The 27,057-nt window shown below is 43.8% G+C and overlaps 1 protein-coding gene across 2 annotated transcripts in view; it reads right to left on the bottom strand.

The window, feature by feature from the left end:
- Positions 1-27,057, bottom strand: part of XPO5 (exportin 5) — a 51,584-nt gene that overhangs the window by 19,429 nt on the left and 5,098 nt on the right. The window contains exons 6-17 of one of the 2 annotated variants that reach the window (XM_062186174.1): positions 22,773-22,799; positions 22,188-22,373; positions 21,490-21,566; positions 19,747-19,846; positions 17,426-17,509; positions 15,017-15,142; positions 13,645-13,735; positions 11,333-11,461; positions 9,896-10,026; positions 3,538-3,693; positions 398-439; positions 40-129 (exon numbers count right to left, since the gene is read on the bottom strand). In XM_062186174.1, coding sequence (XP_062042158.1) covers positions 40-129; positions 398-439; positions 3,538-3,693; positions 9,896-10,026; positions 11,333-11,461; positions 13,645-13,735; positions 15,017-15,142; positions 17,426-17,509; positions 19,747-19,846; positions 21,490-21,566; positions 22,188-22,373; positions 22,773-22,799 — 1,239 coding nt within the window. The remainder of the gene's footprint in view (positions 1-39; positions 130-397; positions 440-3,537; positions 3,694-9,895; positions 10,027-11,332; positions 11,462-13,644; positions 13,736-15,016; positions 15,143-17,425; positions 17,510-19,746; positions 19,847-21,489; positions 21,567-22,187; positions 22,374-22,772; positions 22,800-27,057) is intronic. The other variant, XM_062186175.1, reaches the window with a different exon arrangement.

Raw genomic sequence — 27,057 nt, forward strand, 5'->3', positions numbered from 1 at the left:
ACAGGCTTGAAGGCTATGCAGTCAGGTCTGGTAGCTTACCAGCACAAGCTCGGGGTAGTCACGACACATCTTGATGATGGAGGAGCATGCGTGCCTCCTCACGTTCCTCACGGCCCGGGTTCTGGGGGCCTGAAAAGAGACATGCAAAAAACTCGGGGTCACTTATAACATCACCTACAGAGGCTGCATAGCATGAGCATGTAAACATCATACACAGACACGTTCCCATCTGCGGGGGGTATAATGTAACATGTTTCTATTTGCCCTGTAGGCCAAGGCATCAGGTGAACATCTACTGCTTGTACCAACCCCTTCCAATTACACAAAAATCTATACATTAGGGATTCACACTTTTGTGCTCAAAGTTAGAATCTGTTGATTTAATAAATGGTCTTACCTTACTTTCTTCCACAGTTTCAAAAGTGACAGATGAAAATAGCTAAGGAGAAGCAAAAAGAAAAAAGTCACTTTTTTTTTTTTTTTTTTTTAAATTAAAGATTCACTTATTGGAAAGGCAAAGTGACAGAGACAGGGGAAGAGACAGGGATCTTCCATCTGCTGGATCACTCCCCAGGTGGCTACATCAGCCACGGCTCCTACTTCTGGCAAAGCCAAAGCTAGGAGTCAGCAATTCCATCTGGGTCTCTGATGTGGAGGACAAGAACTTAAGCCATTTTCCACTGACTTCCCAGGCACAATGGCACAGAGCTGGACTGGAAGCAGAGCACCAGGTCTCGCACCAGGCACTGTGATATAGGACATGGGTATCCCAAGTGGCAGCTAAACTGGCTGCATGCACAACGGCAACCTCACTCAGGCTTTAAATAGTAGTTAAGGGGTGGGCACTTGGCACAGCAGCTAAGACACCCACACCCCACACTGGAGCACCTGTTTGAGTCCCAGTCCTCTGCTTACTATTCAGCATCCTGCTAATGTGCACCTTGAGATGCAGCGGATGAGGGCTCAAGTATCTGAGTCCTTGCCAACCATACAGGAGACCTAGATTGAATTCTGGGCTTCTGGTATTGGCATGATTCAATCTTGACTGTTCCAGGCATTTGGGGAGTGAACCAGATTAAAGAATAAAATGAAAATAAATAAAAATTAAAAGAAAAGTTATTATTACTAAATTTTCAACACAATTCCAGAGTATATTCTCAGTAACATATGGTAAGAAAAGAGCTTTCAACTGGCTTCATGAAACTTCAGATATCCATTTTCTCAGATACCACTGTAAGAAGTTTGAAATTCACAATTTTACAATCAAACCATTTTACAAAGTAAGAGGTCACAGAATCCCAGAACTAGCTAGGCTACTACCCAAACACTGAGCTACTGTGACAAATTTCTTCTCTGTTGTTTTAATCAAAAGTTGAGTGATCCTGATTCCATTTTATAACTTCCCATTCACTTTTTTAAGATTTATTTTTATTTATTTGAAAGGCAGAGCTACAGAGAGGTCTTCCATTGGAAGACCCAAGATGGCTGCAATGGCCGGCGTTTAGTGGACCCGAAGCCAGAAGCCAGGAGCCTCCTCCAGATCTCATATGTGGGTGCAGGGGCCCAAGGACTTGGGCCACCTTCCACTGCTTTCCCAGGCCACAGCAGAAAGCTGGATAAGAAGAGGAGCAGCTGGGACCAGAACTGGCACCCATATGGGATACTGGTGCTTCAGGCTGGGGCTTTAACCCACTGTCCTACAACGCTAGCCCCTTTCCATTCACTCTTTAATCCAAATCAACATTGACCGCTATGACGTTCATTGACTGCTATGACGTTCATTGACTGCTATGACGGAATTATGCTATAATCAGGAAACCCAGGGTGGTCATTTGCCCTAGGGGTTAAGATGTAGTTAGGATGTCTGAGTGTCTGGGTGTGAGTCCTGGCGCCCCTCTCAATTCCAGCTTCTTACTAAGGAGTACCCTCAGAGACAGCAAGTGATAGCTCAAACGGCTGGGTCCCTGTCATCCATGTGGGAGACTCAGATTGAGTTCCTGAATCCTAGATTGAAGCTGACCAAGGCCCAAGTGTTGCAGGCATCTGGGAAGTGAACAAGCAGATGGGAGATCTTGGTCTTTCTCTTTTTTCTGCTTTCCAATAAATAAAACAGCAGAATTTTTAAAATTAAAAAATTTGTCTAAAAAAGCATCTCCATCTCTTAGAGAATTGCTGTTATGTTGCTGTGGATTCATTCTGAGAGAAGCGCGGTGGGGGCAAGAGGCACGGAGTCACCACACAGACCCCGGGAGTCGGGTGAAAGCAGGCTAGAGGCGAGCAGCTCCCACTCTTTTATTTCGGTTGGTGCAGCAGCTTATACAGCCGAGGCAGCTAATCTGGTCAAGGGGCGGTTTATGCTGTAACCAATCACTGCCTGCCAGGCAGGCTCCGTTGCCAGGTGGGTTCTGAAGCCATTTCCTGAGTAACTGACACTCACTTGCCAGCACCATCTTGGCACGGGCTTCTCATTCTACCACACTGTTGTAATAAAGAAGTCCACTTCTCTGAAGATTACCAGCCTTGGGACACATGTTTGTTTTTCTGACTACTGTACATTTTTCCTTCTTTGAGGGCTTCCCGTCCTTTGCTCTCCACCAGTGGTGGTGAGACTCAGGGCTCCCTGCTTGACCCATAGATCTCCTAACTCCATGGATACATTCTTCTTCCTAGGGCTTCACTTTCTAGTCTTGGGGACTTCTATGATGATGATGCCTTTATTTATCTCATGTTCTGGAGTCTGACGTTCCAACTCAAACAATCCATTTATTTATTTTAATCCATTTATTTAAGGTGTCTCCACCTAGATATTCTACACATACTTCAAACACAGCATTACAAAACCTACTCTTTTCTCTTTACTTTTGCTCTCCTTCTTGGCAACAGTATTCCCTCAGGTATTAGCTCTACCACCCACCTGGTCATTCAACTGGACACCTGGAAGCTGTCCACACTATCCTTTCCTGTCACACATCTCCTTCCAGAAGCAGGCATACGGCACAGTGGTTAAGATGACATGTGGTTCCCCTGCATGCCATTTCAGAGAGCCGGGGTTGAAGTCTGGACTCCAATCCTAATTCTAGCTTGCTGGCAATACACACCCTCAAGAGGCAGGAGGTGACAGCTCAAGCAGTTGGATCCCTGCCATCTACATGGAGACCTAGATTGAGCTTCTGGTGTCTAATTTCAGCCTGGCCCAGTCCTGGCCATTGCAGGCATTTGAGGGAGTGAACCAATGGATAGGAGCTTGCTTGCTAAGTTTGTACTTGTCTATCTCTCAAATAAATTAATTAAAAAGATAAGATAAAACCCTCTCCCTGTCTGACAGGATAGTCTGATACCCTCCTCTTCAATTTCCCAGTGTGCAAGTCTACTAATTGCAATGCCACACAGGTAAGACACTTCTTCCCATAGTGTAAGGCCCTAGCATGGTGCCTGATCCACAGAAAGTACTGAGCAAATACTGCCTCATATACTTTCAAAACAGTTACAAGAAATAAAATAAAATAAAATAAAATTTACAAAGGAGATGGACTTTACCTTAGAAAAGACCTGGGGCAGGAACTCTGGTCTGTAGGTGACAAACGGGAAGAGTGCTGAGACATTAGTGAGGACACAGGACAGAATGAGGGGATCCTTGGTGTCAAAGTTCAGGACCATTTGCAACAGCTCTACCCCATCATTAACAGGAATTTCCTATAAAACAAAAAGGAGGTTGATGCGGCTGCCACTACTCAGAGACAATCTCTTTTGCTAAATTTCCTTTAGAACTTATAAATACATAATATGGTTGCATATATGGTTTCATAACACCACTTTGTAACTCTGAACTCCTAAACGGCACCTGATGCTACCATAATTTCTCACAAATGATATGACAAAGCACCATAGCAGGGATGCAGCATTTCCCACTACTAGCAGTTGAGACTGTTTCCAGACAACGCTGCGAGACACAGCTACCAAAAAACTCTTCTGTTTACATTTTCAATGATTCCATTTGACTAAGAAACTTTTAGGAATACTGGAACTGCAGGGCACAAAGGCATGAACACCTCTAGGTCACTTCAGAGCAATAGAGAGGGAGAGGGACCGAGAAGGGGTGGACAGAGAGGGATCTTCCATCCATTGGTTCATTTCCCAGATGTCCACCAATGGCTGGGGCTGGGCCAGGCCAAAGCCAGGAGCCAGGAGCTTCTTCCAGGTCTCCCACATAGGTAGTAGGCCTAAGTGCTTGGGCCCTTTTCTGCTGCTTTTCCAAGGCCATCAGCAGGGAGCTGGATTGGAAAGGGAACAGCTGGGACACGAACCAGCACCCATATGGATGCTGGCATTGCAGTGCTGGCCCCTTTTTTCTTTTTTCTTTACAGGCTCTAGCAACTGATTCTATATCCAACGTGTCCTTCTTCCCATGTTCTCAGAGCACAGAGTGATATTCTCTAAAGCATTTCCTTATTCATTAAATTAATGAAAAATAAAAGCTTATTTAAATTTGCATTTCTTTAATCACTAATGAGGTTGAAAATGTTTTTGTACTTATTAGCTTCCTTAGTTTCTATTCTATACATTATCTGGTTATATCTTTTGTTTATTTCCCCAATAGGTTCTAGGGCTTTTCTTAACAATAGAAAAAATTTATTGTGAAACTTTAAGATATGTAAACACATATGGGGAGGGTATTTGATGGGGAGTGGTAAAGATTCTGTTTGGGAAATCCACATCTCAGATTGCTTGGATTCTAGTCCTACCACTACTTCTAACCCAGGTTCCTGCTAACGTGGTTCCCTGAGAGGCAGCTGTAATAGCTTAAGTACTTAGGTCCTTGCTACCACATGAGCTTCTGGTGCCTGGCTTCAACCTAGACCAACCCTAGAACTTGCTGGCACTTGGAAAGTAAATGAATGGATGGGAAGATCTCTTAAATAAAACAAAAAAATAATAAAATAGTGCCAGCACAGTAGTGTATCGAGTAAAATTGCTGTCTACAATGTCAGCAACCCATACAGGCACCAGTTCAGGTCCCAGCTGATCCACTTCCAATCCAGCTCCCTGCTAATGGACTGGGAAAAGCAGCAAAAATGGCCCAAGAGTTTGGGCCTCTATCACGCATATGGGAGAACTGGATGAATTTTCTAGCTCCTGGCTTTGGCCTGGCCCAGACCTGGCCATTGCAGCTACCTGGGAAGTGAACCAGCAGATGAAAGATCTCTTATTCTGTCTCACCCTCTCTCTAATGCTGACTTTCAAGTAAATAAATAAACCCTTAAAAGAAAAGAGCAGAGCAGAGCTAAGCTAAGCTACAGGAGCCTGTGTTGTGACAAAGCAGACAGAAGTGCTGCCTGTGGACACCGGCATCCCATATGATGCTGTTGCAGCCATCTGGAGAATGAACCAGTGAATAGAAGCTCTCTCTTTCTCTCCCTCTGTAATTCTTTCCAAATAAATAAAGTCCCCCCACCCCCCAACAATTGGTATAAACACAGAATGTCCACTTGAGAAACACAATGTAACTGATACAGCTGATGCTCCTTGTGCATACATGGACTGCTTTTTAGTGCCAGAGGCAAGCACTATCTTGGTGAACAGGGTTCATATTTACTTATAGGTTGTTGTTTTGGATCAAGATTATGTTTATGAGAATCACTTGTAATCACAGTATAGCCCTATTTTCATTGCTCTACATCTCAATCTGCATTTTAATCTCAACTCATCTGTTGGTAAGTTTTTTCCATTTGCTTAACACACGAAGCTTCTATGAATATTAGTGTCTCTGTACATATGAAAGGTTTCTTGAAATATACACTCAGAAGTAGAACTGATGGGTAGAAAGGTTTAGTATGCTCAACTAGACATTATCAAATTATTCTTCAAAGTTGTGATGTCAACTATATAGGCAACGTTTAAGAGACACTAATTTTTTATATTAAGGATATTAATGCCATCCATATTTATAACAAATACTATTGTTGGCTTCCCTTCTAAAGTTGTTTTATAAGTTTAATTTTATTTTTTTATTTGACAGAGTTAGACAGTGAAAGAGTGAGCTAGAGAGAAAGGTCTTCCTTTCATTGGTTCATTTCCCAAATGGCCGCTACAGCTGGTGCGCTGTGCCGATCCGAAGCCAGGACCCACGTGCTTCCTCCTGGTCTCCCAGTGGGCCATCCTCCACTGCCCTCCCGGGCCACAGCAGAGAGCTGGACTGGAAGAGGAGCAACCGGGACTAGAACCCAGAGCCCATATGGGATGCCGGCGCCGCAGGCGGAGGATTAACCTAGTGAGCTACAGTGCCGGCCCATTTTATAAGTTTAAAAATGTGTTTTGCTGAGGGCTGGCACTGTGGTACAGCAGGTTAGGCTACCACTTAGGACACTTGCATTTCATACTGGAGTGTCAGGTCAAGTCCAGCTCCTCGGCTTCAGATCCAGCTGCCTACTAGTGTGTCTGGAAAGGTAGTAGAAGACCACCAAGTAATTAGGCCCCTGTAATCAATGAAGGAGACCTGGGTGGAGTTCTGGGCTCTTGGTTTTGGCCTGGACCAGCTCTGGCTATTTTGGCCATTCGAAGAGTGAACCAGCAGCTGGAAGATCTCTCTCCTTCTCTAGTACTCTGTCAAATAAATAAAATAAATCTTTTAAAAACAAAACAAAACAAAAAACTACATAGTTGGGTCTGGCGCTGTGGCTTAGAAGGTTAAGCCTCTGCCCATAGTGTCGACATTCCATACAGGTGCAGGTTCAAGTCTCACTGCTCCACTTCCAATCCAGATCCCTGCTAATGCACCTGGGAAAGCAGTGGAAGGTGGCCCAAGTACTTGGGCCCCTGCACCCACGTGGGAGATCTAGATGAAGCTCCTGGCTTCAGACTGGCCCAGCCCTGGCCATTTGGCCATTTGGGGGGTGAACCAGAAGATGGAATCTCTCTCTCTGTCTCTGTCCCCCTCCTCCATAACTGTGCCTTTCAAACAAATAAACTTCTAAAAAGCAAAACTATGTAGTTAAAACCACTAATATCTTTGGTCATTACTTTTTTTGTCATTCCCCTGCTTCCCTCCCCCAACATGAGACCCTTCCCCAAACAGTTGGTATTCTTTAATGCCACTTATTAAGTAATCCAATCTTTCTTGATTTCTTTGGAACATGTACATACTTCAAAAAGTTCATGGAAAATGGAATTTTAAAAGGTAAGTTTATTTTGGTATACAATTTTTAAATATATCTTGGTGTTAAACTTTTTCTTCTTACTTATTTGAAAGGCAAAGAGAAAGAGAGAGATCACATCTGTTGGCTCATTCTCCAAATGCCTACAATAGCCATAGCTGGTCCAGGCTGATGCTGGGAGCCTGGAACTCATTCCAGGTCTACCATGTATCAAAACCCAACTAAAGGCCAGCGGCATGGCTCACTAGGCTAATCCTCTGCCTGCGGTTCTGGCACCCCGGGTTCTAGTCCCAGTCGGGGCACTGGATTCTGTCTCAGTTGCTCCTCTTCCAGTCCAGCTCTCTGCTGTGGCCCGGGAGGGCAGTGGAGGATGGCCCAGGTCCTTCAGCCCTGCGCCTGCATGGGACACCAGGAGGAAGCACCTGGCTCCTGGCTTCAAATCGGTGCAGCGTGCCGGCTGTAGCGGCCATTTGGAAGGTGAACCAACAGAAGGAAGACCTTTGTCTCTGTCTCTCTCCCTCACTGTCTAACTCTGCCTGTCAAAAAAAAAAAAAAAAGAACCCAGCTAAGGAAACCATCACCTACTACCTCCCAGGTGTGCATTAGCAAGAAACTGGAATAGAGAGCGGCACCTCACTTCTAACCTGGGCACTGCAATAAGGGATGCAGGTGCCTGACTGACAACCAATGACCCAAATAACTACCCCTAGTGCAAAAATTTTTTGAGACTCATGCATAATTTTTTCATAGTATGCCTTTCGCATGAATAGTTGAAGCTCCTTCCCTTATGTTCTAGGTTGTTTCTAGGCTATTTTGCCAGTACTATACTGCTTTAAAATACCATAGGCTTTATAGTTTACTATCTGGGGATAATCAACCCCATCTTCTTTAATAGTCAACCCTCATCTTCTTTAAAATGTGATAGTTTTTCCCTCTGAAATTATTCCCTACATTAATCCACTGTGAAAGCAAAGCCCTACCCAATAAAATTATCTGATACTACTAGAAATACAAGCTCAGCTAATGCTACTATAGATGAGCATTTTTTAACCTTTTTAGCCAAAGGGAACATAAACATGATAAAAAGTTAGTTGGTGGAGCTGGTGCTGTGGCACAGCAGGTAAAGCTGCTGCCTACAGTGTCAGCATACCACATGGGCACCGGTTCGAGTTCTAGCTGCTCCACTTCTAATCTAGTTCTCTGTTGTGGCCTAGAAAAGCAGTGGAAGATGGCCTGGGTCCTTGGGTTCCTCCCTGCCTTGTGGGAGACCTAGAAGAGGCTCCAGGCTCCTGGTTTTGGATTGGTTCAGCTCCAGCCATTGCAGCCATTTAGGGAGTGAACCAGTGGATAGAAAGCCTCCATCAACCAGCAAGTGGGTAATTTCATCATGTGCACATGCATATTCACCAAACACTCATCTTTCTAACTTAGAGATGCTTTATGGTGACCGATTTCTTGGTGAAGAAAAAAGAAATGGGTTTGTGTGTCAAGGGATTTAATCATTAACAAGGCGAAACACTAGCACCCAGATCTGGCCTGCGAAAAGAAGAACTTGGTTCTGCTTGTTTCTCTCTGTAGCACTTGGTGACTTCTGCCACATTTCTAACATAATCTGTCGCCTTACGTGTTCCCCTAGCCCACACATCTTTTTAAACTTTTGTGGGGGCTAGTTTTTTAACCAACCATTGTTTGCTATTTTGACTACATTTCACTCAAATTCAAAGTTTATTGTAAAACTGAGTGTACAATCCACACAGTACCTTCCTTTTCTGAAATACTGTCTTTTGTACATCTTAAAGATTTAAGTACACAGCAATCCCTGACCATTTCATTCTCTTGCTTTCAAGCAAGATCATATCCACATTTGGATCTATTCAAGGTATCAATTTAAAGAAAAGAGCAGATCCATTTCTCTCATGGTAGGGGGTTCTTGGTTTGCCACTTTTCTATTAGATAAGTACCATCTCAACCTGTAAAAGCGCTAAGTGCTGAATCCAAGCAGGGTTACTCACACAGATTTGTGGGGAAGTACAGAATGACACCATTTCAGATTGAAGTGAATAAATATAAAAGCAGATAAAATCAATTATCTTGAGATCTCGTTTGTTAGCTTGCCACTCCTCAGAAAAAGCACTAGAGCTAATTTATCTTCAGGAGACATAGAAATCCTTTTCACAACTACCCTAGACCACACCAAGATGCAACCAGCCCAAGGCGAGCTGCAATGAAAACATTTTAATCTAGCAGCTTAGAGAGGTGTGTGCTACCATCCAATCAATTACAGCTACATGTCAGGTAATGTCCTAGGGGAAGGGTGATAGGTGACATGAAGCATAGAAAAAGAAGACCTATTTAGTATTATTCAGCAGAAACTCATCAGCTGACATGAATATTCTGGTTCACCTGACATTAAAACAGAAGAGGATGTGTGACAGCGAGCATATCTTAAGATTATCCAGCTCACAGTCTCCATCACTGTCCTCCCTGCAACAGTGATCCCACCTGTGGCTCCTGTGTACTCGTGGACTCACTCTCTCATGCCCTTAAAGAGGCCGCCCATGTTGGAGGCCTGGAGCTAGAGAGGCCTGGGTTCTGGTCCTAGCGCTGCTGTTTACTAGTAGTCTATTTAACCTCTACATCAGTGTTCTCTTCCATTAGATGCACATCCATGGATTTCTGATCCCTCTAGCAGTTAAAAAAAAATCCAAATCATTATGCAGTCAGCACAGGAGAGGGTTACTTACTTCTTTATCTAGTGTTCGAAACATCTGATTGATTACACTTTCCAAAAAAAAGGTCATGGCTTCCCACTGCACGAATGAAGGTGAGAAGATGGAGCAGAGGCCTCCTTCCGGGGTTCCAGCTGTAGAACAGGCTTTTGAAACACACACAAACACTTATCAGCACTGTAGGATCACAGGAGACACAGACAGGCAGTAGGGCCTCAGAGACATGGTCATCTAACCTCTCTCACTTGGGCAAAAAGACCATGCATGCTGAAGGCAGAGCAGGGAAGTTCTCACCCTGCCTCCATCTCCAACAATGACCTTTCTCAGTTCAGCTCTACGAGCCTTGCTTGTGAAACTAATCTGAATATTGAATGAGAATATGCATTAAAGCACCAAACAGTGGCAGGCCCATTAGAGGTATCTGATAAATGAAATTAGTATCTCCCTTTTATAAACTGTCCACAAAAATCTAAAAAATTAAACTATTTGAGAACACGAAAACTCTTCCAACAAGGACATAATGTAAGACACAGAACACTTCTTCACATTCAATAGCTTCGTGACAATCCTAAGACCTACATCTAGAGACCTGTGCCTTGTTCATAGTCCACAAATGTCATCAAAGTACATCACTCAAACAACAAGGCACAGGCAAAAGGATTTATGAATTGTCCTCTCTTGCTTTCAATATAATACTCCCATTTACAGGCTCATCTTGGACTAATAAATGTGGACCTCTTCAAACTTTCAAGTTACCACATGTCAGAGACCTTCGGCATCAAATGTAAATGCAATTGAATGTTAAATGTCATGGATGTTAGGTAATTAGTGTACATGGAAACAGACCATCAGCATGGAGCTTTACTAATGCAATGACTAAACACTGGTTAATTCTCCCTTTCCCACTTTATTAATCTGATCACACACAAGGGAGAGAAGATACAGAGTTCGGAGAAGCTAACTGGCCAATGCATTTGGGTAGAGGGAAGTTTGATTTTATACAAAAAGGGCTTTGAGATGGCTAGGTGATATGGGAAGTCCCTGTACAGTTCCTGTTATACCTCATAGGAGAGTCTTTCTGAATTCAGCAATAGTGTCATGGAAGAACTTGGCTGAAAAGATTTTAAAAGTTAGATCCAGACAATTTTTTAATACTGCCTGAAGTGATGAAGCAAAACAATAAATTACTGATTTTGTTAGAAAAGAAAAATGAGCAAAGCTTACAAGAGACCATGGATTTTCCCTAATTTACACCAATTTCATAATAGGTTACTATCTGCCTTCTCTGTGTCAACAAATGAAAATCTTCATTGCCTAGGATGGAATTAGGCAGTGAGTAAAGATATTTTTGAACAGTGTTAGTACACTGCTCTGAGGTGTGGCTCAAGTTTATACCCTATGTGTAATTTTGATGTAATACTTCACTAATACTCAATAATAAAAAAAACTTACAGTTTATGGATCCAGCATCAACAGAAGTTGACAGCTGATACCTTAGCCACTCCCCAGCCATCTGGAAGCTGGTCTTGGGATCCAAACGACACGCCAACCTCATCACTTCTCCTTGCTGGGCCCGGGAGGCTGCCAAGGGAATGGCGTGAATCAGTAACTGACATATAACAGGAACTTGCTGCTGCTTCATTTATCCATCACAGGGGCAGGCTTTTGAAGCAACTGTCATGCAGACTTGTGTTTTCAATCTAACTGTTCAATAATGTTTTGTTGAGCTAATGAATTCATGTTCACAAGTGAATCATCTCTGGAAGCTTTTTAACAGCTAGATCCTTTGAGAAGTCAACTAAAAATAGTCTCCCATTTCTGTGGGAATTCAAAGGAAATCATGTTGGTAGGAATGTAAAATGGTACAGTGGTCATCAAAAAGTCTGGAAATTCCTCAAAAATATTAAACATGGAACTGCTGTATTACCCAGCAATTCAGCTCCTAGTTACATACCCAAGACAGTCTCAGTTCACATACACTTACATAGGAGCTGGCATTGTGGCGCCGCAGGTTAAGCTGCCACCAGTGACACTGGCAACCCAGTGTCGTTTCAAGTCTGGGCTGCTCTGCTTCAGATTCAGCTCCCTGCTAATGCACCTGGGAAAGCAGCAGAAACAGCCCAAGTGCTTAGGCCCCTGCACCAACATGGGAGACCTAGATGGAATTCCAGGCTTCTCTGGCTTTGGCCTGGCCCAGCCCCAGCTGTTTTGGAAGGGAACCAGAAGATAGAAATCTCTGTCTCCTCCCCTCTCTATAACACTGCCTTTTAATAAGTAAGTATATCTTTGTAAGACTTGTACACAAATACCATTATTCATAATAGCTAAAAGTGGGAATTATTCAAATTTTCATCAACTGATGAATAAAAAGTATAGCTACACAATGGAATATTATTACCAGTAAACAGAAATAAAGTATCGATACATGCTGCAACATGGATAAATCTTAAAAACATTAGGCTAAGTAAAAGAAGGCAGTAAAAAATGACTCATACTGTATGATTCCATTTATATGATATATTCTTCAAAGGCAAAACAGAAACAGAAATGAGATTACTGGCTGCCCAGGGCTGTGACAGGTGAAGGGAATAGGGGATAAACCTTAATAGGTAAACGGGTTCTTTTTGGGGTAATGAAAATGCCTAAAATCAATTTGCACCAGTGATTGCACTATTCTGTAAAAATATTAAAAATTACTGAATTGTTATAATCAGATGAATTTTTATGTTAAATGAACTTTATCTCAATAAGGTGTTATTTAAAATTTTTAAAAATTAAATCAGGTTACTGAATCAAAGAGGATATTAGCATATAATGCATTTTCCCCACTCTTTGGGAAGAAAGAACCACATGGTAAAATGTGAGGCCAGCGCTGTGGCGTAGCAGTAAAGTGCTGTCTGCAGTACCAGCATCCCATATGGGCACTGGTTCAAGTCCTGGCTGCTCTATTTCCAATCCAGCTTCCTGATAATGTGCATGGGAAAGCAGCAGAAGATGGCCCAAGTGCTTGGGCCCCTGCACCCATGTGGGAGACCCAAAGAAGCTCCTGGCTCCTGGCTCTGGCCTAGTGGCCGCTGAAGCCATTTGGGAAATGAACCAGCAGATGGAAGATCTTTCTCTCTCTCTGCCTGTAAATCTGACTTCCAAATAAGTAAATAAATCTTAAAAAAACCTGAATGTACAAGTATGTGAACAATTCAACATTCAAAGGCTGTGGGTGCATCTTTCTGTCTATGGTATAGAGAACTCAGTATGCCTGGAATGCAGGCCAAGCATCCTCCTACAATGGGAAACTAAACTTAAGCAGGCTGCAATCCACATTTGGGGATCTTTAGTAAGAATCCCAAGTTTTGGGGGGCCAGCGCTGTGGCATAGTGAGTAAAGCCGTTACTTATGACACTGGCATCCCATATGGGCACCCGTTCATAATCGCAGCTGCTCCATTTCTGATCCAGCTCCCTGCTTACGGCCTGGGAAAGCAGCGGAAGGTGGCCTAAGTGTTTGCATCCCTGCACCTGGATGGGAGACCTGAAGAAGCTGCTCCTGGCTCCTGACTTCAGCCTGGCTCAGCCCTAGCCATTGCAGCCACTTGGGGAATGAACCAGTGGATGAAGATCTCTCTCATTCTCTCTCTCTTCCTCTCCCTGTAACTGTGACTTTCAAATAAATAACTCAATCTTAAAAAAAAGTGTCACATTCACGATTCATAACACTGGATGTCATGTTGCGACTGCTGGGAGAAATGCCAGGCTAGTGTCACTTACAGTTGAAGAAAGCATTGAAGTCTTCATCACTGTCAAAATCGAACCGAGAATATTCACAGCTAGGGTTGTCTGTTTTAGAAGGAAAGCCCATCTGGAACAAGAAAGATAATCGGGGTAGGGGATGAAAATGGAGCCCACTAAAAGAGTGCATAAGCTTCAGGAGCTCAAACACTCTGGTTAATTGAAGAAGAGTTAAGGGTTTACAGGAGATATTTTATAATAATTACTACTTCTGCTCTGCCCAAGTCTACAGTTTGCTTCCAATATTCTTGAAAGTGTAGAAAAGTGATAGAAAAAAGAACACTTTTAGTTGGTACCCTTGTTCAGGTTCCTTAGATTCTGGAACTTATTTAGGGTATATGAATATAAAGATGTCCCAAAACTAAGTGGTAATTCAATACACAATAAGGAAGAAAAAAATTGGACTAATTGCTTCACTGAATGAATATGGAACAAACATGGAACATTTTATGTTTTACACAAAAAAGGATTGAAGACCATGGCAGAAAATTACAACACATATGTTTTATGTGCTAAGTGAATTCCTTGAGCAAATAAGGGAACTCCTGAATAGGTCTCATTCTCTGACTTTACAAATCAAGACCAAGAATCCGTCAGTAGGGCAGGCATTCGGCCTAGTAGTTAAGACATGGGTTAAGATTCCCGAGTCCACATCAGAGTACCGGGGTTCACCACTCAGCTCTGACTCCTGTCTCCAGCTTCCTGCTGATGTGGGAAACAGCAGTGATGGCTCAAGCAGCGGAGTTCCTACCACCCATGTGGGAGACCTATATAGAGTTCCTGGCCCCCAGATTCCACTCCTGGTCCAGGACTGTTGTAGACATTTGGAGAGCGAACCAGTGGATGAGAGCCCTTTGTCTCTCAAATAAATGAATAAAAAAAATATGTCTGCTGTAAGACCTCTTAACAGATCTGAGAACTCACAAGCAATTCTCTACTGAGGTAGTGGGCAATCTGTGATTCCACTCTTACTCCCTTCTTATCTGCCTTCTCCTCACTGGACCTTCGGAAACAAGTACTCAGTTAATGCCACCTTCTGGAAACTTCTGGATTTCATGCTCCTACATACTTCTAAAACATAACTTTAATCCCTGAATAGCATTATCATATTGCACAGTCACTGCTCTTTTCCTAGCACTTAGCCCAGTACTTGATATCTAAGTGCTCCAAAATAAGTAGATTTATCTATTATCTACAATAACCAGCAGATTATTTTTCCTAAAGAAAATGAGAATAATGTTTAAGGAAGGGTTCTTAGTGATTAAGAAAGGGCTATTAATGATGCCAATCAAAAACAGTATCATTATGTGTATTCACCTACATTCCATATGTTTAGATTCCCATTATATACCTTGACCAAGTTAGTCATAGAAGCACGAAGATATTTTGGTATTATTGCTAACAGCAAAGGATCACGAGATAGGATCTCATGCCTGAAGAGGGCACCCCAAGTCATCTGAGTTGAAGATCGCAGAAACTAAAGGCAAAAAAAAAAAAAAAAAAGAAAGAAAACTTCAGTTCAGGATTTAGATTCTATATAACCAAGTAATAGTGCTTATGGGGCCAGTGCTGTGGCGTAGCAGGTAAGGCTGCCACCTGCAGTGCTGGCATCCCATATGGGTGCTGGTTCAAGCCCAGGCTGATCCACTTCTGACACAGCTCTCTGCCATGGCCTGGGAAAGCAACAGAAAATGGCTCAAGTCCTTAAGCTCCTGCAATCACATGGGCAGACCCGGAGGAATCTCCTGGTTCCTGGCTTCAGATCAGCACAGCTCCAGCCACTGCGGCCAATTGGGGAGTGAACCAGCGGATGGATGACCTCTCTCTCTCTCTCTCTCTGCCTCTCCTCTCTCTGTGTAATTTTCTCTCTGACTTTCAAATAAATAAATAAATTTTTTAAAAAGTTTAGAAAGACAGAGTTACAGAGAGAGGGAGAGCCAAAGAGAGAGAGACAGAGGTATTCCATCCACTGGTTCACTCCCCAAATGACTGCAATGGCCAGAGCTGAGCCCATCCGAAGCCAGAAGCCAGGAGCTTCTTCTGGGTCTCCTACACAGGTGCAGGGGCCCAAGGATCTGGGCCATCCTCTACTGCTTTCCCAGGCCATAGCAAAGAGCTGGATCAGAAGAGGAGCAGCTGGTACTTGAACCAGTGCCCATAAGGGATGCCGGCACTGCAAGCCACCACTTTAACCGGCTGTGCCACAGCACCGGCCCCTAAATAAATAAAGCTAAAAAAAAAAAAAAAAAAAAAAAAAAGTAATAGTGCTTAGCCTAAGCAGTTATTGACTCTATTTTTCATAGAAATAAATCTCTATAGTGCTTTCAAATTGCCTGTAGTACAGTACACATCAGTAATGACAGCTCACCATTGACCACACGCTAATGAAACAAGCAGTCAGATGTAATCTCTGGAATGGGATCCAAACCCTAACAGTTTCTTTTCTATATAAGAAAGGATTTTGGGGGTGGGGGGTGGGGTGAGGTATGATGGCATGGTGGGTTAATCTGCTGCCTGCAACACCAGCATCCCACGTGGGAGCTGGTTGGAGTCCTGACAGTTCCACTTCCGATCCAGCTCCCTGCTAATGCACCTTTCCTAAGCAGTGGAGGACGACTCAAATGCCTGGGTTCCCACACCCATGTTGGGAGATCCAGAAGTTCCTGGCTTCAGCCTAGCACATCCCCAGCTTTGCAGACATCTGGGGAATGAACCAGCAGATGAAGGACTTCTCTGTCTCCCTCTCTCTGCTGAAACTCTGCCTTTCAAATAAATAAAATAAATCTTTTTTTTTTTTTAAGATTTATTTATTTATCTGAAAGTCAGAGTTACACACAGCGAGAAGGAGAGGCAGAGAGAGAGAGAGAGAGAATCTTCTATCCACTGGTTCACTCCCCAGTTGGCTGTAATGGCTGAAGCTGCACCAATCTGAAGCTGGGAGCCAGGAGCTTCTTCCGGGTCTCCCACACGGGTGCAGAGGCCCAAGGACTTGGGCCATCTTGTACTGCTTTCCCGGGCCACAGCAGAGAGCTGGATTGGAAGTGGAGCGGCTGGCACTTGAAACAGTGCCTACATGGGATACCGGCACTGCAGGCAGCGGCTTTACCCACTATGCCACAGCACTGGCCTAGTAACATAAATCTTAAAATAAAAAAAAAAAAAGATATTGGAATCTCAGATATTAGAAAAAAAAATCTCGAATTAGATGAAATTAATTTTACAATAAATACAACTAAACATACTTTTGTAATTAAAACATCTGTACTATAAAGTCACCTGGGACCCACATCTGACTATTATCAGAATATCACCTGAGGGCAACAGCAGCTAACCTATACATGAAAATGCTCAATTGGGAACAGGACCCAGTAATTCTCTTAACGTAATGACACTACAGGGGCCAGCATTGTAGTGTAATGAGCTCAGCCACCAACCTGCAAGGCCAGTAGCCCATATGAGTGCCAGTTCAAGTCTGGCTGCTCCACTTCCCATTCAGCTTCCTGCTAACGTGCATGGAAAAGCAGCAGAAGATGACCTAACTATCTGGGCCCCTTCCAGCCAATGAGAGACACAATGAATCTCCTGGCTTCAGCCTGCCCCAGCCGTGGCCACTGTAGCCATTTTGGGAGTGAGTCAGTGGATCAAAGAACTCCCTAGGGCCTGTAGCCACATTTTTATACATGAGGTAACACTCCAGGCCATAGTGTTTAATTTTGGTTCACTAATGAAAATGTTGAGAAGTTACATGCATAGTGTTTACCTGACTTGGGTGGGTTGTGAAAGCAAGAAAAGATTCCAGGTATTTTCCAAAGTTCGCTGGTGTTTCTACATCAGAATCTACGCCCTGTAGGAGGAAGAGATCATTATGTTAATATTCACGGTGGAGGAAGGGGATTTGTGGCAGGGAGAGGAGGAGCAAGGGAGTACTAAATACAGACTTTAATCCTCAAAAATGTTTCAGTTTTGAAAGGACTTTTAAATTTCCTTAAGATTAGGCCGGCGCCGCAGCTCACTAGGCTAATCCTCCGCCTTGCGGCACCGGCACACCGGGTTCTAGTCCCGGTCGGGGCGCTGGATTCTGTCCCGGTTGCCCCTATCTGCTGTGGCCAGGGAGTGCAGTGGAGGATGGCCCAAGTGCTTGGGTCCTGCACCCCATGGGAGACCAGGAGAAGCACCTGGCTCCTGGCTTCGGATCAGCGCGGTGCGCCGGCCGCAGCGCGCCAACCGCGGCGGCCATTGGAGGGTGAACCAACAGCAAAAGGAAGACCTTTCTCTCTGTCTCTCTCTCACTGTCCACTCTGCTTGTCAAAAAAAAAAAAATAAAAAAAATTAAAAAAAAAATTTCCTTAAGATTAAACAAAATCATCATTTGAAGGGCTAAAAAACAGCAAAGATACTTTATCTCCTCAACCATCATTATTAATACCCATTTTGTTGTCAAACAGTAAAAAAAAAAATTTCAGAAATTACGGGTTCATACTTCTTTTCTCAAGGCCTAGTCTGTTTGCACCTCTGTTATCCAACCTACTAAACAACCACTCACTAGTCTTATGACTGAAACTATTCTCTAACCATCAAACTACCAAAGAGGGGGACATACTTTCATACCTTAATTTGTAAATGTCTATTCCAAAGTCCTGGCTTTAAATTCAGAGACTGAATATTAAATATTTCCCTGAAGACAAGGTTTTCTAGGCCAGATAGAATCAATAATCTTTTGACTCAATAATGTATTTTCGGGCCGGCGCCGTGGCTCAACAGGCTAATCCTTCGCCTTGCGGCGCCGGCACACCGGGTTCTGGTCCCGGTTGGGGTGCCGGACTCTATCCCGGTTGCCCCTCTTCCAGGCCAGCTCTCTGCTATGGCCCAGGAGTGCAGTGGAGGATGGCCCAAGTGGTTGGGCCCTGCCACCCGCAAGGGAGACCAGGAGAAGCACCTGGCTCCTGGCTTCGGATCAGCGAGATGCGCCGTCCGCAGCGGCCACTGGAGGGTGAACCAACGGCAAAGGAAGACCTTCCTCTCTGTCTCTATCCACTCTGCCTGTCAAATTAAAAAAAAAAAAAAAAAATGTATTTTCATAGTGAGAAAATGGGTTTTAACTCAAGTCTCTTTAAAAAAAAAAATATTTATTTGAAAGGCAGAGTTACAAAGAGGCAGAGGCAGACAGAGACAGAGACAGAGACAGAGACAGAGAGAGAGAGAGTCTTCCATCCGCTGGTTCACTCCCCAAATGGCTGCAATGGCTGGAACTGTGCTGATCCGAAGCCAGGAAGGAGCCAGGAGCTTCTCCTGGGTTTCCCACGCAGGTAGGTGCAGGGTCCCAAGGACTTGTGCCATCTTCTACTGCTTTTCCAGGCCATAGCAGAGAGCTGGATTGGAAGTGGAGCAGCTGGGACTCGAACCGGCAACCATATGGGATGCTGGCAACACAGATGGTGGCTTTACTTGCTCTTCCACAGCACCAGCCCTTCAAGTTATCTTCCGTTGGCAAATAGAACTTGCACTTAGCATATTACATTTTTCAAAATTCACAAGAATAGCAATATTGGGGCTAGTATTGTGGTATAGGAAATTAAGCTGCTTGTGATGCTGTGCTCCCATATTGGAGTGCAGGTTTGAGTTGTGGCAACCCCTCCTCCAATCCAGCTCCCTGCTAATGTGCCTGGGAAGGCAGTGGATGATGGCCCAAGAAGCCGGGTCCCTGCCACCAATGTGTGAGACTGTGGTAGAATTCCTGGCTTCTGGCTTTTGTCTGGTCTGCCCCTAGTTGTTTTGGTCATTTGGAGAGTCAATCAGTAGAGGAAAGATCTCTGTCACTTTGCTTTTCCAAAAACAAAAATGGATAGCAATGTTGAGTTTATGGAATAAAACACATGAAAGTACACTGTTGACATTATTAAATAACTTGTTAAAAGAAATTTATATTACTCAAACTCTGCTATATTAAGGTAATTTAACCTATGGAATCATGTTTGAAATAATTGGTAGGGCAATGTCCCATCAGGCTAAGATCTATGATATCTACAACTCCTTTCTGAAATAAAACTTTTTAATTGCTATCCAAAGTAAGCACTCACATACCAGCAGTGCACACAGCTGATTGCCCAGTGCACACAACACCTGACAAAGTCGCTTCAGGAAGACATAGTGTTTTTCTACCAAGCCTCCTCCATCAGCAGTCCTGTAATATGAGAGAACAGTGTGATTATTCACACATCAAGTTAATCAATGGGGCTCTCATTGATGGAGTATTTGTGGTAGGTACCCCAACATTCAAATCATGGTCTCTTTGTATCTCTGCCTTTCAGATAAACAAAGGTTTAAAAATAATAAAATGACAATTTAAACAAGTGTTACACTGGCTTCCACTATAAACAAAAGGTAGTCTCATCTGACCCTCTGGTAAGAAATACATATCAGGAAATGCTTTAATATCTCCCAGAGCAATTGCAAGAACATAAGAAGAACCCATCATTTCAGCACACAGAATATGTTTTCTGCACATACAGTCCTGCTGTTTCCAAAGGCCTCAGCATTTCAGGTATTGATTGCTTTGATGAGAGCAGGGAGCAAAGCCTGAGGGCCTGAGCCAAGGCTGGGCCCAGAACACACTCCACTGCAGTAGAGCATTCTCAGTCACCAAGCTCACCAGGGCTCCTTGAGGGTCCAAGAGTCACCAAAACAGAAGAGTTATCAGAGAGCTGAGCTGTCTGAAAGAACGGGGAGAACTGTGGAAATAGGTGGGTGCTGAGTCAGTGCCACAACTTATTTCCAGTTTAAGGGCTCCATAAAGGCTGAATAGTCTTTTTAAGATTGTGAAATTCTCAGCCGGCGCTGCGGCTCAGTAGGCTAATCCTCCACCTTGCGGCGCCAGCACACCGGGTTCTAGTCCCGGTCGGGGCACCGATCCTGTCCCGGTTGCCCCTCTTCCAGACCAGCTCTCTGCTGTGGCCAGGGAGTGCAGTGGAGGATGGCCCAAGTGCTTGGGCCCTGCACCCCATGGGAGACCAGGATAAGCACGTGGCTCCTGGGATCGGAACAGCATGGTGCGCTGGCCGCAGCGCGCCTACCGCGGCGGCCACTGGAGGGTGAACCAACGGCAAAGAGGAAGACCTTTCTCTCTGTCTCCCTCTACTGTCCACTCTGCCTGTCAAAAATTTAAAAAAAAAAAAAAAAAGATTGTGAAATTCTCTAAGAATACTGTCAAATGACTGCTAACATTTAGATAGGAACTTTGGATATAGTGCAAATAAGAAATAAAAATAAAAGCAGTGCCAGTGTGGTGGCATTGTAGGTTAAGCCTCTGCCTGTGGTGATGGCATCCCATGTGGGTACCCGTTCGATCCACTTCTGACCCAGCTCTCTGCTAATGGCCTGGGAAAGCAGTAGAAGATGGCCCAAGTACTTAGCCCCTGCAGCCACGTGGGAGACCCAGAAGAAGCTCCTGGCTTCTGGCTTCAGACTGGCTCAGCTCTGGCCATTGTTGCCATTTGGAGAGTGAACCAGTGGATGGAAGACCTCTCTCTCTGTCTCTACCTCTCTGTAGCTGTAACTCTGCCTCTCGAATAAATAATAAATCTTTGCACTTGGACCATCCTCCACTGCCTTCCCAGGCCACAGCAGAGAGCTAACTGGAAGAGGAGCAACTGGGACAGAATCTGGCACCTAACTGGGACTAGAACCTGGGGTGCTGGCGCCGCAGGCGGAGGATTAGCCTAGTGAGCCGTGGCGCTGGCCAATAATAAATCTTAAAAAAAAAAAGAGAGAGAGAGAGAGAGAGAGAGAAGGAAATTAGAAAACACACTGAAAAGTAAAGACACTCACTGTGCAGCAGAGAGTATATAATGCATGGCAACGTCTCCAAATAAGACCATCAAAGGCTTCCGGTCTTCCAACTTGCCCTAGACACAATTTTAGGGAAACATGGTCATACAAACAATACAATGCAAAAAGCCTGAAAGTACCAACATTTCTTATATAGCTGTATAACCAAATAGAACGATCCATAATTTCTCCTATTATCCAGGGCTTAAAAAACATCAGGAAAAAAAGCCAAGTCTTTGAAATCAAATGTGGATAAGACTTAGTTTTTGTAATGTGTTGGCAATAATACAACAGCAAAGTAAATTACAATCTTAGATAATATTCCTATGGAGAGAAGAGTCAAGGTTCCATTTGTTAGCCAAGACAGATATAAAGAAAATGTAGCCACCATTTAAGATTTTCTGATGTAACATTAAACGAGCTTTAAACTTCAACATAGTCTCTCTTAAGAGTGGGCTGCCAAGAATCATAGCTCAAGAACCAAGTTTCCTATAGACAAATTTCTCTATATTCTGCCAATGGGTCCCTAGAATATTGGAAAGCTCTGTTCAAAGGGATTAGGGGCAGACAGTAACTTGGCCTCAAGGAACAAAACCCCAACCCTTTACACACCTTTCTGCCACAACATGCAGTTAAACATACACACACTGACCTCAGAGAGGCTTGGGGGTGAAAGTCAGTGTAAAGTGACAGCTTACTTTTCTACTGACTGCAATTAGGAGACACTCAGCTGCTCCCAGCTGTAGTTCCTGTTCATTCAGAAGCAGGCACAGGACCTCCAGGAGCTTACAGTTCTCAGCCGTGATGTGACTCATAGAAACCCAGTCAATGTAGCCTGCTAGAGTATTCAGTGCTGCGACTCCCACTCGACAGTTTGCTTGAGCCTGCGGAAGAAGAAATAACTTTGACTATGAAGTCCTCATGAACACACCAGGAAGCTGTGGTTATATGTGAACTTCTATTTTCTAATTCAAAAAAGAAATTGATTTTTTAAATAAAATGAACTCATGTAATAGTCACTGACAGGGAAATCAAAGGTTTTCTTCTGATACACAATCACTTCTCAAAAAAATGGCATTCTCAACATCCATCAGATAGACCATACTGGCATGCACGGTCACTTTGCCTTTTTCATGAACTCCAAAATATTCTAATTTTACCTTCCTCCCACCATAGCTCAGTGATCAAAAGCAACCATGGCTGAGGTCACCTTCCACTAGGTCTACGCATTCCTGTACCTGAAAGCCTCAAGTGCTCCTTTCAACTCAAAGAAGAGCTCTTACCTTTGACTCCTGAGTAGTATCTGTCTTCTGAAAGAAAAGTATAAGGATCCAATGTTTTCAATGAGCAAAAATCTACATAATAACTTTCCACCCCCATAATCAAGGCCCTTGAATTATGGCTGTTAAATATAGACGCAACTTTGAATCTTAGAATAGAATGTGACTTTACTAAGAACACATAACTGATATTGCCCTAAAAAGGACAGGTTAAAGCATGAAATAAAATTAATTGAATATAATTTATAACCATGTATGTATAGGCATAACCAAAGGAAAACCACTACAGAAAAATATTACAAGCTAAATACATCAAAGTAGCAGCTGTTCAGTCAATACGCAAACAGAGTTGTGTTTTTTCCCCCTTGAGAAGCAGAGAGAGAGAGAGAGAGAGAGTGCGCGCAAAGATGCTACAGACAGACATGGCTCCCAACCACTGGTTCACTTCCTGGAAGGCTCATAATGGATGAGACCAGGCTGAGCTGAAGCCAGGTACTTCATCCAGGTCTCCTCCACTGGCGGCAGGGACTCAACTACTTGAGCCGTCACTGCTGCCTCCCAATGTCTGCATTAGCAGGAAGCTGAAATCAGGAGCTGGAGCTGGGACTTAAACCCAGGAACTCTAGTATGGGATAAAGGCAACCTGTCAGCTTAACTGCTAGGCCAAAAGTCCCAGTCTTAAGTTTTAGTGTTATTTGAGAGGTGAGGAAAAGAGACAGAGACAGAGACAGAGACAGGGAGAGAGATCTTTCATCTGCTGGTTCACTCTCCAAATGCCAGCAACGTGGCTAGGGCAGGCCAAAGCCAGGAGCTTGGCCAGGTGACTCCTGTGAGTGGCATCACCTGCCGCCTCCCAGGGTGAACAGAGCAGAAAGCTGGGCTGGAAGTGGAGTGGGGACTCAAACCCTGGCACTCCAATATGGGATGCAGGCATCCTAAGCAGCGTCTTAACTGCTGCGCCAAACACACGCCCTCTCAGAGCTGATTTTTAACCTTAAATTTTAAGTTCCATAAAAATATGTTTATAATTTATAAGCATATAAAGAACTTACTAAAGAACTTATGAAAATTAACCCCTAAAGACAATTAAAGAAGAAATAATACAAGCCAGAAAAACAACCAGTACCCAGAAACAAAGTACCCAGAAACCCACACTACCCCCTACGCCATCGAGTTTTCTGTGACACCAGGCCCAGTGCAGGAGCCACGTTCACCCCACTGTTGTTTACCGCTCAGTCTGCTCCCCTATCAGCTAAGTGAAGGAATGCAGAGAAGCAACCAGGACTAAATACAGAAGGTCAAGGGACGAAGGCTGCTGGTGCCCTCTGGTCCTGGTTTAACAGAGAACTGAAGCCACGGCTGTGGAAGGAGACTACCATGGATGCTGCTAAGCTGCGTCCAAGCCACTACCAACCACTCCTGCTCTGCATGTGCCCCACTGGTTAGACTCCTAAGCCATCTAACTATTCACAATTTCCAAGTCATGGTATGCAGACGCCAGTTAAAGATGCTACCATCTTGCAGAATCAAAATACCTTCTTTCCTGTGGAATGCTCACCTTCCGAGCAAAAGAATTTATCCCCAATAAAAACACTAAAATGAAGATACTCAAAAAGTAAATAAAAAACGGAATTAAAAGATTACTTTGGTGCACAAATTTTTAAAACCCACGCATAGGGGGCCGGCTCTGTGGCACGGCATGTTAAAGCCCTGGCTTGAAGCACCAGCATCCCATATGGGTGCCAGTTCTAGTCCCGGTTGCTCCTCTTCCGATCCAGCTCTCTGCTATGGCCTAGGAAAGCAGTAGAAAATGGCCTAAGTCCTTGAACCCCTGCACCCATGTGGAAGACCCAGAAGACGATACTGGCTCCTAGCTTTGGGTCAGCACAGCTCCGACCATTGCGGCCATCTGGGGAGTAAACCAGCAGATGGAAGACCTCTGTTGCTACCTCTCTGTAACTCTTGCAAATAAAAAATATAATCTTTACCCAAAAATGCATAGTTTCTTCATAATATATATTTTCCATGAACTTTTTGAAGACTCCTTGTATGCATGAGTTTCAACAATTTTCGCACCAAAATAAATTTTTAAATTCATTTTCCACAAACTTTCTGAAGTACTCTTGTTTTTTTTTTTTTTTCACAGGCAGAGTGGATAGTGAGAGAGAGAGAGAGAGAGAGAGAGAAAGGTCTTCCTTTGCCGTTGGTTCACCCTCCGGCAGTACTCTTGTTTATATTCAGAGCTACCACTACTGTCCTATTGTGATTTCTTAGACTACAAAATTACATGTTTCAGGCCGGCGCCGTGGCCGGGGCCTAAGCACTTAGACCATTCTCTGCTGCTTTCCCAGACACGTTAGCAGGGAGCTGGATCAGAAGTAGAGCAGGCAGGGCTCGAACCAGCAGTCATATGGGATGCCGTGCCACAATGCCGGCTCCAGCTTTTATATTTTTAAAGGTAAAATACGTGGGCCGGCGCCGCGGCTCCATAGGCTAATCCTCCGCCTTGCGGCGCCAGCACACCGGGTTCTAGTTCCGGTCGGGGCGCTGGATTCTGTGCCGGTTGCCCCTCTTCCAGGTCAGCTCTCTGCTGTGGCCCGGGAAGTGCAGTGGAGGATGGCCCAAGTGCTTGGGCCCTGCACCCCATAGGAGACCAGGATAAGCACCTGGCTCCTGGCTTCGGATCAGCGTGGTGCACCGGCTGCAGTGCGGCGGCCATCGGAGGGTGAACTAACGGCAAAAAGGAAGACCTTTCTCTCTGTCTCTCTCTCACTATCCACTCTGCCTGTCAAAAAAAAGTGTTTCAGAAAAAATGGTCTGTATCTTACAACCTAATAACTCATCATGGGGATAAAACACACCTGAACTTCTGCACATTTCTCCCAAGTAGTTTTTATTTATTATTTATTAAGATTCATTTATTTATTTGAAAGAGTTAGAGAAAGAGAGAGAGACAGATTTTTCATCTGCTAGTTTACTTCCCAGATGGCTACATTAGCCAGGCTGAAGACAGGTGGCAGGGGCCCAAACACTCAGGCCATCTTCCACTACTTTTCTCAGGCAACTAGCAGGGAGTAGGGTCAGAAGTGGACCATCTGGGACTCAAACTGGTGCCTGTGAGATGCTTGTGTTGCAGGAGGTGGCTTTACCCATTATACCACATGTTGAGTCCCCCAAAATGTTGACTCATCTTATAAAAGATGGGCAGGTACTTGCTATATAACAATTGTTTTACTTCTTTTAGAAGTTAACTTTCCTAGAGACAATGAAAAGAATATCCCCTAACTCTCAATACACAGATTTTTAAACATAGCTTTTGATGCCTTCTTTTGAACAATTTTTGGGGAGACACTTTGGGAAAGAATCCGTTAGAGTGAAAAGAATGAGATGTAGATTCCACCACAACAACTTATTGGAAGAGAACCTTAAAATGATTACTGTCTGAACTTAATGTTGCTCTGAGAGCTGAATAACACATGCAGTCCAAAGAAGTATAGTGTATATTAGGTACCACTATAAGTTTCTCCCCACCCTAACAGTCCCTAAAACCTTCTCATTTCCACTAGTAGCTAGTGCTTCTCTAAAAATAGACCCAATATAGCTGTCAGGGACTAAGACCCTATTTTAATTAATCCCTCTTTATGAAAGAAGTTCTAAAAGAATTCTCCATCAGGATTTTTCGGCTTTGGTATGGTTCACATTTTGGACTGGAAAAGTCTGTTGTGGAGGGCTGTCCTGTGAAGAACCATCCCTGCCTCTATACACCAGATGTCAGTAGCACCACCTACTTCCCATCTCTAAAAACCAAAACGTTTGAGACATTGGTCAAATGTCTCTTGGTGGGTAAACATCACCTCATCGAGAACCATTTTATTAGATCAACATTCCAACTGCCCTCTTCAGACAGTGTCTTTCTTACTCTTTTCGGCAGGAGAAAAATCCTCAGGAAGAATAAAATACAAGGGCGTGTATAGTAAAGATGAATAAATTTGGCAGTTGGTCCACCATAAAAGGAATCAGGACTGAACAGGATACCACACTAACGCCACCATGACCTGCTAGACATCTAGGCTTTCAAGTATAAAGTACTAACCTTCACTCATATTCTAAGAATTTTCTTACTATAATGGATTTTTTCTAGTAGACACAGAAATTCATTGAACTGAATTTCCTAGAAAATTAGCTATCTTTTCCTGTCATGCTTATAAAACAGTCTTTTCTTTTGTTGAATTAGACACTCTCATCCTTGCTAGAAGAGCATTTTAACTAAAACCAAAACCCAAAACAC

The sequence above is a fragment of the Lepus europaeus genome, chromosome 3, assembly GCF_033115175.1.
Source record: "Lepus europaeus isolate LE1 chromosome 3, mLepTim1.pri, whole genome shotgun sequence".
Lineage (NCBI taxonomy): Eukaryota > Metazoa > Chordata > Mammalia > Lagomorpha > Leporidae > Lepus > Lepus europaeus.